General features: G+C 34.0%; 1 protein-coding gene across 1 annotated transcript in view; it reads left to right on the plus strand.

The window, feature by feature from the left end:
- The window catches only part of LOC130241033 (rab11 family-interacting protein 1), a 35,462-nt gene extending 30,921 nt beyond the window's left edge, over nt 1-4,541 (plus strand). Inside the window, exons 5-6 of the mRNA XM_056472748.1 lie at nt 648-792; nt 3,207-4,541. Coding sequence (XP_056328723.1) covers nt 648-792; nt 3,207-3,467 — 406 coding nt within the window. The 3' untranslated portion in view covers nt 3,468-4,541. The remainder of the gene's footprint in view (nt 1-647; nt 793-3,206) is intronic.
- The last annotated feature ends 8,813 nt before the right edge of the window (nt 4,542-13,354 follow it).

The following is a 13,354-nucleotide window of genomic DNA, read 5'->3' on the forward strand; positions in this document are numbered from 1 at the left end:
TCTGCACGGCACCTACACATCCCCACCCATCCACATCTGCTGCCATCTAATCGTAGACACCTTAGCTAAAGCAAGGCTAAACTTGGGCTGTCAGTGAAAATATAATAGACATCTAAGATAGCCCAAAAATAGACTAGTCGTCATATAGACAGATTAGACAGACTTTATGTTTAGTCATTTAGTTCTGTTTATTTGATGACTAGTCTAGTTTTTGCTTATTCTTAGACGTCTATTAGATTTTCTCTGACAGCCCAAATTTAGCCTTGTTTTAGCCAAAACGACTATGCTTAGACGTCTATTAGACATCTATTAGACATCTTTTAAAAACAAAAAATGCTTGCTGGGTAATTTCTTTAAGATAAGATCTTTAAGATACAATATCTATCAACTGTTCAGTAAATGCTATTTACAAATGTCTCATAATTCTGAGATAAAAACTATATCTGACAAGATTTGGTTTACATTTTAGACTGTTTTTACGCATTACTTCTTCAACTATTCACTATTGCTTGTGCTATTCTTACTAACCCACCAACATGTTAATAAGCAATAAACTTGAGCTTCATAAAGATGTCCAGATATTACCATGCTGATGTGCCTAAACCAATGTAAGAGCTTAATTTCTCTGTTTCTGCACCGCCGTTCAGCCCTCACCCTGTGAAGCCATTGACCAACAACACTCTACAGGGAGAGAAGAAAGCTGAAAGCCGCTCAGTGCTGGAGAAACTCAAGTCCACCATAAATCCTGGACGATCTGCTGCAGCAACCACTGCTGAGGAGGAGAAACAGCAGGTACTGGAGGTTTACATGTGGTGCTGCTGTAACCAATGGCCTTATCTAATAACACATGTCATATGTCTGTAGTATTTATATTAAAGAGCCCATATTATACATGAAATAGGGTCATATTTAGGTTGTAAGGGTCTCCAACAACAGTCTAATATGCATGCAAGGTCATAAAACACATTTATGGTCTTATAATCTGCATTTATTTTTACCTAATTATCCCAACGACTCCCATATGAATCGTTCAGCGATTCATTTGTTCCCAACCCCCTCCTCAGCGCGAAGCTAATCTGCGCTGATTGGACCGATGACAGCCTGCTGCGATTGGTCGACAGTGACAGGCTTCAGCACGAGACAGAGTGAAAGACACGCGCTTCATAGTGTAAGGCTTTTTTCACACACACACACAACCCTTCTCAGAAGAACTGGGGAGATCGACGCGAGTCTCCTAGCCTCTCCCTCTCTCTCTCTCACACACTCACACAACGCTCCTCAGAAGAACTAGGGAAAGCGACGCGAGTCTCTCTCTCTCTCTCTCTCTCTCTCACACACACACACACACACAACGCTCCTCAGAAAAACTAGGGAAAGCGACACGAGTCTCTCTCTCTCTCTCTCTCTCTCTCTCTCTCTCTCTCACACACACACACACACACACACACACACAAAACGCTCCTCAGAAGAACTAGGGAAAGCGACGCGAGTCTCCTGTCTCCTAGCCCCTACTAAAGAGTAAACGCGTGTACTGTACCAGGTTAACAAGTAACAAAACACAATAAATACATAATTTGCAAGTTAAACGAGGCAACAATTTTAATCGCACTTACTTACACTAGTGAATAAACCTCAACCACTGACTCTTCACAGTTCACAATTCATCTTTGGGTAGAGACTGTCAATATTACCATCTGAGCACAGCGTGACTTCATTCGACCGGCGGCGTCTGTGTGTGTGTGTCTAGTGTTTTTTCTGTGTTAGTGGGCGGGGCCGCAGGTTTCAAATCTCCCTGGTTTGCGCGCGTAACTACTGGCGAGGCTTGTGTTTCGTGGCTGCGTCATCGCGAAACACCTAATGACTCGTTATCAAGACGACTCGTTTGAAGCACTATGAGTCGACTCTTTTATAGATGAATCAATAGTTTTAAACACTGTACACTTACAGATTTAAGCCTTAGCTGGATATTTCACTTCACTTAGAGCTGTGTTACACACTACATGGAAGGGCATTTTCAAAAACCCATAATATGGGCTCTTTAATAAATGACTTCAGTATAGCATACTGTTTATGTTAAAAGGTAAAGAGAGTGTATTAAAACAATTAAGTACGGTTTTGTGTTAATAATATAGGGATATATTGTATTGAATTTTGGCCTATAAGCAATAAATTAAAATTCGATAACAGGTTTTTTTTTCAACATAGGCTCATTCTGAAAACGTAGCCCTATATACATTTCTGGAGATCATTAATTATGTAGCCAGAGGTACGTATGGCCGCATTTCGTCTTTAAAACGAAAGCTACGCGGCGGTATGACGCTGTTCCTTTTCACGCTTACCAGCTGACCGCTTACCTTCGTATTGACGGCTTTCCCGCTGTTACCAGTTTGTCCAGTTAGCTTGCTGTGTATGTCAGTGGACTTGAGATGCAGAGAGGAATTGACCATGACAACAGGCTTCGAGTCCGGTGAAGATCGGTTCCAGAAAGTGGGCAAGACAAAAACAGAATCCGAAAAATAAAATAAACTAGTAAATAACAGGGTGAGAATGTGGTAAAATCTGAAAATGTGGTAAAAATCAGGCGATGGCTTTTCTTTTTCAGGATTGCTTTTGAAAACACTGTTGCTTGGGTTTAGGGAAGTGGGTGGGAGGGTCAATCATGGCTTTTGAAAACACTATCGGTTGGGTTTATGGAAGGAGGAGTCCTGTCAGACTGTCAGTCGATCAGTCATTCAGTCGATAGCGACCTCTGCTGGATTTACGCAAGAACAGCAGGCACGAATGACTCTAGCGAGAGAAATTTGAGATCTCAAAAAGCGTACCCAGCGGCCTCTGGTGCATTTGCGAAAACAAAAACTGCAATAACGTAGCTCCTGGGATGTATTTGGCACTCTCCAGAAATCTATATAGGGGTATGTATTCAGATCAAGCCTAGCTTGGTATTTTCTATTTTATTTTTCTCCTGGAGGAATTATTATTTCTTTAAGTTTGGCTATAATAAAAAACTAAATTTGTAAAAAGTTTGCATGTTCTCCCCATGTTGGCGCGGGTTTCCTTCGGATGCTCCAGTTTCATCACTTTTTTATCTTGCTGTTTGACAATATACAAATAGCAGCAACAGCACATTTCAGATGATTTACATTCTGGAGAGTATGCTGATTTCTCTGGTTCTCTTATAAACATAAGTGTGTCTGTTTTATGTGCAGTTGGCTCTGATGGAGGCCCGCGCTCACTATCAGAACATGACCAACATGGAGCTGATTGCTCTGCTGCTTCAGCAGGAAGTGGAGATCAAGAAGCAACGCGCAGAAACCGAGGTGCAGGTGGTGATGCTGGAGAAACGAGACGCAGAACTGAAGAAGATGAAGGTTCAGGTCAGAGATCTGGAGGACTACATTGACAAGCTGCTGGTGCGCATCATGGAGCAAACGCCCACGCTGCTGCAGGTACGCGGCAGACTAAAATGACTACAATGAAGCGCTCCTTCCCGAATACACCTCATATCCACCTAAAGCCATTTGTGATGCTCCATTAAATGTCAAAACTGCCAGATTCACGTAGACACGATAAAAGCTTTGCATGCTTAATACTGGAGCTCCAAATCCACCTTTTATCATACTCCTAAACATGCTACAGGCACAAAATTATAGATGTGCAATTGGATTGATTTATTTGATCTAATGTAGATAGAAATATTCATAGAATGTACACAAATAAGTCTTCCTGTTTATTCATTTTCATAATAGGAAATGAGGTCATATTAAATCACACAATGTCTCTGAAGTTAGGAAAATCCACAGATGCAAGTAATAAAAGCACTGCCTAAAATAGTGGACTCTTTATTTGTCACTTTAACACTCTTCATTCCTTGCAATTGGAAGTATTTGAAACAAAATCATACGGAGACCCGTGAAAAAAAATGGGTGGAAGAAAAAAAAAACTGAGTTCGTGATTTTTTTTATGTTTTTCCGTTATCTCGCAAAGATGTTTTTCCACAAACACTTCCTGTTCACTTCATACATGTCAACCCTCCTGTTTTTGCTGGGATTTTACTGTATTTTACCATTCTATTCTGCTATTAACCTCTGAATCAGTGAATGAATGTTCAAGCGCTGACTGACGCATGCGCTCTGTCTGATAAACTGATCCCAAATGCCAATTAAAGAGGAGGACAGCAGGACACTTTGGAATTCGGGTAAACATTACATGCTTGTTTTATTTTAAACACAACTAATTTTCTCTTTAATAAGCACAAACATTTACTAAAGTAATCAAATTCTTTCATTATAGATCTGCAGTATGTATTCTAAAAGTGACACCTCTGCTATCAAACAGAGCAAAACGAGATTCATTTGCTGCTCTTCGCTTGTTTGATAACAGAGATGTCATTTTAAATGGCGTGTACAAAAGCTGATCTGGAATTAGTTTATTATGAAGAGCGCGTCCGTCAGTCAGCGCTTATACATGCAGACGTTTATATATTAATTTCAGCGTGCTTTCAAGATTAAAAATATGCGAGAATATGGGAAATTACTTAATGATAGGACGATAGCTGGGATAGAGTGCTAAGATACAGGAAAATCCCAGCAAAAACTGGAGGGTTGACATGTATGAAGTGAATAGGAAGTGTTTGTGAAACAATAGTTTTGCAAGGGACTTCTTTGCGAGGGAACACAAAAACATAAACAATATATTTTCCTATCACTCAGTTTTTTTCCTTTCACCCATTTTTTTCCCCACCATCACGTCCCTTCCGGGTCTCCGTAATATCAAACTAACAAAAAACTAGTTTTGATCTGGTCTGTAAATCTCAGTCCTATAGAAGCTTGTTTTCACTTCAGAATTTAAAACAATTATAGTAATTGCGTCTTTTATCTTGCGATTCAGATTTTTCCCTCTTAGAATTGCTATTTTAATTAATAACAAAAAAACTTTGAGTTCATTACTCATAATGCTGATGGACAATAGAGAATTTGCTATTTAAACCTAAAATAAAGAAATAAAGTCAGGATTATCTGAAATAAAAGTCTGAATTATCAGAAAGCCTATAAACGTGCATTTGCAGGACATAATTAACTGCATTTAATATATATTTATATATACTGTATATATAAATTCAGAGTTTATACTCAGAACTATAATGTATGAACTCACATTCATATAAATATACAATATATAAAGTCGCAGTTCAATACAAACATTTACTGTATTGCAAGATATAAATACAAATTCCCCAAAATAAAATTGAAAATGCAAATTAAAGCCTGTAATTTTACAGTTGCTAGAAATAAAGTTGTAGTGCAAAGACAAAAATCTGGATTGTGTGATATAAATTCAAGAGTAGACAGAAATATAGTCAAATTCCCAACAAAGTAACTGATTATAATCAACCCTATTCTTTATCTCATTACAGAAACAGGCTTTGCATGAAAACAAACCTGTCAGAATTTGCTGTATACAAATAAAATTATCAAGAAATTAAAAAAAAATAGTCTGAATTGTGAAATATAAACATAAATTGCCCAAAATAAATTCAGAATTGAAAGAAAGCCTGTAATATTTCAATAGCTAGAAATACAGTTCGAGTGCAAAGAAAGATATCCGGATTGTGAGATATAAATTCAAGAGTTGACAGAAATACAGTCAGAAATACAACAAAAATGATAAATATATATTTTCCTAATTTATTTACAATTTTATTCTTTAAGTCATGTTGGAAACAGGCTTACAGATTAAATTCTGTCAGAATTTGCTAAATAAAAGTGACCAGAAATTAAAATGTAACTGCCGTTGCAGTAAACAGTCACAATTCTCTGAAAAAAAAAAGCTTAATTGCAAGATATAAATTCACATTAGCAGAAAATAAACTCAAAACTGTGAGATATGAGCTCACAATTGCGAGATTTCTGAGATTGTGAGATATAAACAGAAATTGTCCAAAGTAAAATCAAATCTCCAAAAAGCCTATAATATTACAGTTGCTAGAAACAAAGTTGTAGTGCAAAGACAAATATCTGGATTGTGAGATATAAATTCCAGAGTAGACAGTAATGCAGTCAGAGTCCCAACAAAGTCACAGATTATAATCAACTATACTCTTTATCTCATTACAGAAACAGGCTTTGCATGAAAAACACCTGTCGGAATTTGCTGTATAAAAATAAAATTACCAAGAAATTGAAAAAGAAAGACAACAAAAATAGCCTGAATTGCGAGATATAAACACAAACTGCACATAATAAATTCAGAATTGAAAGAAAGCCTAAAATATTACAATTGAAAATAGTTTGAGTGCAAAGAAAGACATCTAGATTGTGAGATACAAATTCAAGAGTTCACAGAAATGCAACAAAAATGAGAAATATATTTATTCCTAATTTATTTGTAATTTGATTCTTTAACTTGTGGCAGAAACAGGCTTACAGATTAAAACCTGTCAGAATTTGCAAAATAACAATGAAAGTGCAATTGTAATAAACAGTCACGATTCTCTGCAGATAAAGCTGAATTGCAAGATATAAATTCACATTAGCAGAATATAAACTCAAAACTGTAAGATATGAGCTCACAATTGCGAGATTTCTGCTAATTCTTTAAATAAAATGTCTGAGTTGTGAGATATAAACACAAATTGTCCAAAGTAAAGTCAGAATTTCCAAAAAGCCTATAATAATACAGTTGCTAGAAATAAAGTTGTAGTGCAAAGAGAAAATCTGGGTTTGAGAGATATCAATTAGTCAGAATTGCAACAAATTCAGTTTATTTACAATTAAAATAAAGAAATCTGTCAGAATTTGTTATATAAAATTAAAATAGCAGGAAATAAAAAGAAATAAAACAGAAATAGTCTGAATTATGAGATATAAACACAAAATCCCCCCAAAAATTCAGAATTGTAAGAAAGCCTATAATATTGCTAGAAATACAGTTTCTGTGCAAAGAAAGAAATCTGGATTGTGAGATGTAAATTCAAGAGAAATACAGCAAAAGAAATGCAACAAAAATATGAAATATATTTGTTCCTAATTTATTCAAAATTGTATTCTTTATCTCATTGCAGAAACAGGCTTACAGATTAAAAACTGTCAAAATTTGCTAAATAAAAATGACCAGAAATAAAAATGAAAGTGCAATTGTAATAAACAGTCATGATTCTCTGCAGATAAAGCTGAATTGCAAGATATAAATTCACATTAGCAGATTATAAACTCAAAACTGTAAGATATGAGCTCACAATTGCGAGATTTCTGCTAATTCTTTAAATAAAATGTCTGAGTTGTGAGATATAAACACAAATTGTCCAAAGTAAAGTCAGAATTTCCAAAAAGCCTATAATAATACAGTTGCTAGAAATAAAGTTGTAGTGCAAAGAGAAAATCTGGGTTTGAGAGATATCAATTAGTCAGAATTGCAACAAATTCACAGTTTATTTACAATTAAAATAAAGAAATCTGTCAGAATTTGTTATATAAAATTAAAATAGCAGGAAATAAAAAGAAATAAAACGGAAATAGTCTCAATTATGAGATATAAACACAAAATCCCCCCCAAAATTCAGAATTGTAAGAAAGCCTATAATATTGCTAGAAATACAGTTTCTGTGCAAAGAAAGAAATCTGGATTGTGAGATGTAAATTCAAGAGAAATACAGCAAAAGAAATGCAACAAAAATGAGAAATATAATTATTCCTAATTTATTCAAAATTGTATTCTTTATCTCATGGCAGAAACAGGCTTACAGATTAAAAACTGTCAAAATTTGCTAAATAAAAATGACCAGAAATAAAAATGAAAGTGCAATTTTAATAAACAGTCAGGATTCTCTGCAAAAAAAAAAAGCTGAATTGCAAGATATAAATTCACATTAGCAGATTATAAACTCAAAACTGTAAGATATGAGCTCACAATTGCGAGATTTCTGCTAATTCTTTAAATAAAATGTCTGAGTTGTGAGATATAAACACAAATTGTCCAAAGTAAAGTCAGAATTTCCAAAAAGCCTATAATAATACAGTTGCTAGAAATAAAGTTGTAGTGCAAAGAGAAAATCTGGGTTTGAGAGATATGAATTAGTCAGAATTGCAACAAATTCAGTTTATTTACAATTAAAATAAAGAAATCTGTCAGAATTTGTTATATAAAATTAAAATAGCAGGAAATAAAAAGAAATAAAACGGAAATAGTCTCAATTATGAGATATAAACACAAAATCCCCCCCAAAATTCAGAATTGTAAGAAAGCCTATAATATTGCTAGAAATACAGTTTCTGTGCAAAGAAAGAAATCTGGATTGTGAGATGTAAATTCAAGAGAAATACAGCAAAAGAAATGCAACAAAAATGAGAAATATAATTATTCCTAATTTATTCAAAATTGTATTCTTTATCTCATGGCAGAAACAGGCTTACAGATTAAAAACTGTCAAAATTTGCTAAATAAAAATGACCAGAAATAAAAATGAAAGTGCAATTTTAATAAACAGTCAGGATTCTCTGCAAAAAAAAAAAGCTGAATTGCAAGATATAAATTCACATTAGCAGATTATAAACTCAAAACTGTAAGATATGAGCTCACAATTGCGAGATTTCTGCTAATTCTTTAAATAAAATGTCTGAGTTGTGAGATATAAACACAAATTGTCCAAAGTAAAGTCAGAATTTCCAAAAAGCCTATAATAATACAGTTGCTAGAAATAAAGTTGTAGTGCAAAGAGAAAATCTGGGTTTGAGAGATATCAATTAGTCAGAATTGCAACAAATTCAGTTTATTTACAATTAAAATAAAGAAATCTGTCAGAATTTGTTATATAAAATTAAAATAGCAGGAAATAAAAAGAAATAAAACAGAAATAGTCTGAATTATGAGATATAAACACAAAATCCCCCCAAAAATTCAGAATTGTAAGAAAGCCTATAATATTGCTAGAAATACAGTTTCTGTGCAAAGAAAGAAATCTGGATTGTGAGATGTAAATTCAAGAGAAATACAGCAAAAGAAATGCAACAAAAATATGAAATATATTTGTTCCTAATTTATTCAAAATTGTATTCTTTATCTCATTGCAGAAACAGGCTTACAGATTAAAAACTGTCAAAATTTGCTAAATAAAAATGACCAGAAATAAAAATGAAAGTGCAATTGTAATAAACAGTCATGATTCTCTGCAGATAAAGCTGAATTGCAAGATATAAATTCACATTAGCAGATTATAAACTCAAAACTGTAAGATATGAGCTCACAATTGCGAGATTTCTGCTAATTCTTTAAATAAAATGTCTGAGTTGTGAGATATAAACACAAATTGTCCAAAGTAAAGTCAGAATTTCCAAAAAGCCTATAATAATACAGTTGCTAGAAATAAAGTTGTAGTGCAAAGAGAAAATCTGGGTTTGAGAGATATCAATTAGTCAGAATTGCAACAAATTCACAGTTTATTTACAATTAAAATAAAGAAATCTGTCAGAATTTGTTATATAAAATTAAAATAGCAGGAAATAAAAAGAAATAAAACGGAAATAGTCTCAATTATGAGATATAAACACAAAATCCCCCCCAAAATTCAGAATTGTAAGAAAGCCTATAATATTGCTAGAAATACAGTTTCTGTGCAAAGAAAGAAATCTGGATTGTGAGATGTAAATTCAAGAGAAATACAGCAAAAGAAATGCAACAAAAATGAGAAATATAATTATTCCTAATTTATTCAAAATTGTATTCTTTATCTCATGGCAGAAACAGGCTTACAGATTAAAAACTGTCAAAATTTGCTAAATAAAAATGACCAGAAATAAAAATGAAAGTGCAATTTTAATAAACAGTCAGGATTCTCTGCAAAAAAAAAAAGCTGAATTGCAAGATATAAATTCACATTAGCAGATTATAAACTCAAAACTGTAAGATATGAGCTCACAATTGCGAGATTTCTGCTAATTCTTTAAATAAAATGTCTGAGTTGTGAGATATAAACACAAATTGTCCAAAGTAAAGTCAGAATTTCCAAAAAGCCTATAATAATACAGTTGCTAGAAATAAAGTTGTAGTGCAAAGAGAAAATCTGGGTTTGAGAGATATGAATTAGTCAGAATTGCAACAAATTCAGTTTATTTACAATTAAAATAAAGAAATCTGTCAGAATTTGTTATATAAAATTAAAATAGCAGGAAATAAAACAGAAATAAAACGGAAATAGTCTGAATTATGAGATATAAACACAAAATCCCCCCAAAAATTCAGAATTGTAAGAAAGCCTATAATATTGCTAGAAATACAGTTTCAGTGCTAAGAAAGAAATCTGGATTGTGAGATGTAAATTCAAGAGAAATACAGCAAAAGAAATGCAACAAAAATGAGAAATATATTTAATCCTAATTTATTCAAAATTGTATTCTTTATCTCATGGCAGAAACAGGCTTACAGATTAAAAACTGTCAAAATTTGCTAAATAAAAAAGACCAGAAATAAAAATGAAAGTGCAATTGTAATAAACAGTCACGATTAAAAAAAAAAAGCTGAATTGCAAGATATAAATTCACATTAGCAGAATATAAACTCAAAACTGTAAGATATGAGCTCACAATTGCAAAAATTCTGCAAATTCTTTAAACAGATTGCCTGAAATGCTAGATATAAAGCAAATTACCCCAAGTCAGAATTTCCAAAAAGCCTATAATATAAAATTGCTAGAAATAAAGTTGCAGTGCAAAGATAAAAACATGTATCGTAGGTTATAAATTCAGGAGTAGACCGAAATAAAGAGTTTATAAACTTGCAAAAATAAGAAATGGATTCTTCACTAATTCAGTTCTTTATCTCATAGGAAAATATTATTTCAGATATACTGACTACATAATGCGTCACACTGTTCACTATGAATCCAGAGAGTTAAAACATTGTTAATATTTAATACGCAACATGTAGCCTAATAATACACCATGTGTCAGAAAGCTGATGTAAAATATTGCTCTACCTGTAAATAAATATTGTACTTCTTCATAGCTTTAAAAAGCACCTTAATGCACATTATGCAAACTGTTGTCCGCTTTCAGCCAGTGCATGTTCACTTCCATCCAGCCCTCGCACAAAAGCCGAGATTAATTCTCCGCGAACACATTAGCTATGCAAAACAACATGCTAAGCTGGAGCTAAACTCAATATATGCGACACAAAATATATTCATGAAGCCTTAGCACTACTGCATATTTAACAGATCATTGCTGAAGTAGCAAATTTAGTGATACGCAAATGCCTAAGCTTTCTAAACCACAAAAGCGATGCTTTTCGTTAAACAAAGATCTTTGTGATGTTTGCGTTGGAACTTCATTGCGTTTGTTTGTTTGTTTTTTCTCTGATGTTCATTCTGATGCCATTGTTTTTGTTCTTTTTATGCTCACAGTGTGTAATTTTTAATTCAGCGTTTCTTCATTTTGTTGATCCTGCCATATTGGAATATCAGTTCTACATCTCAGTATTGGAATTAATGAATGTCCAGGGTTATAGTCGATACTGTGGACTCGCTGCATCAAAAGTAAAGTATTTTTGAATTCAAATAAACTAGTTTTAAGTCCTCTGTGTTCCAGGAAAGAAACATGTAGCACTGTGATGCCAGATTTGTTGTTTTGATTTGCCTTTGAATTGCCATTTTTGCTATGTGCCTCTGTGGATTTATTTCCAACATACATACACATTTGTATTTCCTTATTTTTTTGTTTTATTTATTGCTAATTATTTCAAACGGCTTCATTTTCAAAGTTCTTTGAAAATAAAGTTATAAAACCATTTGTCGTGTTTCAGTTTGAGTTCTTTGCAGTAGAGACCTGTATAAAGAAGTGTGTAGATTTGTGCTTTATCCTCATCAAAATACCTGAACGTTTCCTCATAGTTTTTGTGATGTCACACCATTATAGACACGCCCACCTGAAAACTAATTCTCACTCTCCTTCATTTTTACCAGGTGTGTACTGCACGTCGTGGTTTTGCCAGGTATGATGCGATCCTGGATTAACATCTATGTTGATCCTGGAACATAACCCTGGAACATAATCCATACCTATTCCCTACCCCTAAACCCAACCATAACTGTCAATTATTCCCAAAATCAGAGAGGAATAATAGGATAACAATCATGTAGAAGTGCATAAACCTAACCGTAAGCTTAAACTTAACATAAACGGTAAACATATCCCTTAATTCTGATTGGCTGATTGGAATGTTGTTCCAGGATCAACATGATGTTAATCCAAGAACATGTCGTACTTAATTATTTTAAGATATTCTCCCAGAATATGAGCGCAGTGTGCTAAATTACGCTAGCCATTTTCCTATTAGAAAGAAAATGTTTACATGGCTTAGCCTTAGAGCTTGTGGAATTAATGCCTCATGAATTCAAGATAATGAGGCAAAAAAATGAAATGTGAAAATGAGTTGTGTTAATAAATTAAATTCCTAGCATCACATATGTAAGGGTTTTTTTCAACCCAGGCTCATTCTGAAAACGTACCGCTATATACCTAAAAGAGCGCCAAATACATCCCAGGAGGTACATTTTTTCTAGTTTTTGTTTTGACGAATCCTCCAGAGGCCGTTGTGTACGCTTTTTCAGATCTCAAATTTCTCTTGTGAATGCTATTCGTGTGTGCTGTTCGCGCGTAAATCCACCAGAGGCTGCTGTTGACTGACTGACCGATCGACTGACCCACCCTCCTCCTTCCCTAAATCCAACCTATAGTGTTTTCAAAAGCACCGATTGACCCGCCCACCCACTTCCCACAGTTTTAAAAAGCAATCCAGAAAATGAAAAGCCCTCGCCTGTTTTTTTTACCACGTTTTCAGATTTTACCACATTCTCACCCTGTTATTTACTAGTTTATTTAATTTTTTTGGCTTCTGTTTGCTTTCTGGAACTCGAACCCCATTGTCATGGTTAACTCCTCTCTGCATCTCAAGTCCGCTGATGAACATGGTGACCTAACTGGAAAAAAACTAGTAACAGCAGGAAAGCCGTCCATATGGAGGTAATCGGTCAGCTGGTAAGCACGAAAAGGAACGGCGTCATACTCCCCGTAACATCTGTTTTAAAGAGGAAATACAGCCGTAGGTTCCTCTGGCTACATAATTCACCTTCTCCAGGAATGTATATAGGGTTACATTTTCACAATGAGCCTATATTGTTGTTGTTGTTTTTTTTTTGTTTTTTTGTTTTTTTGTGATGCTAAGAATTATAAACAATCCCAATACGTTTCTGTTGAGTTAGTGATTGGCACTGGCCAATCAAAAACGATTAGCTTAGTCACCGCACTTAACGACTTTTGTTGCATGTTTGCGAATTCACCAATAAACACTGCAGATTCACTCCTAA

The sequence above is a fragment of the Danio aesculapii genome, chromosome 14 (genome assembly GCF_903798145.1).
Source record: "Danio aesculapii chromosome 14, fDanAes4.1, whole genome shotgun sequence".
NCBI lineage: Eukaryota > Metazoa > Chordata > Actinopteri > Cypriniformes > Danionidae > Danio > Danio aesculapii.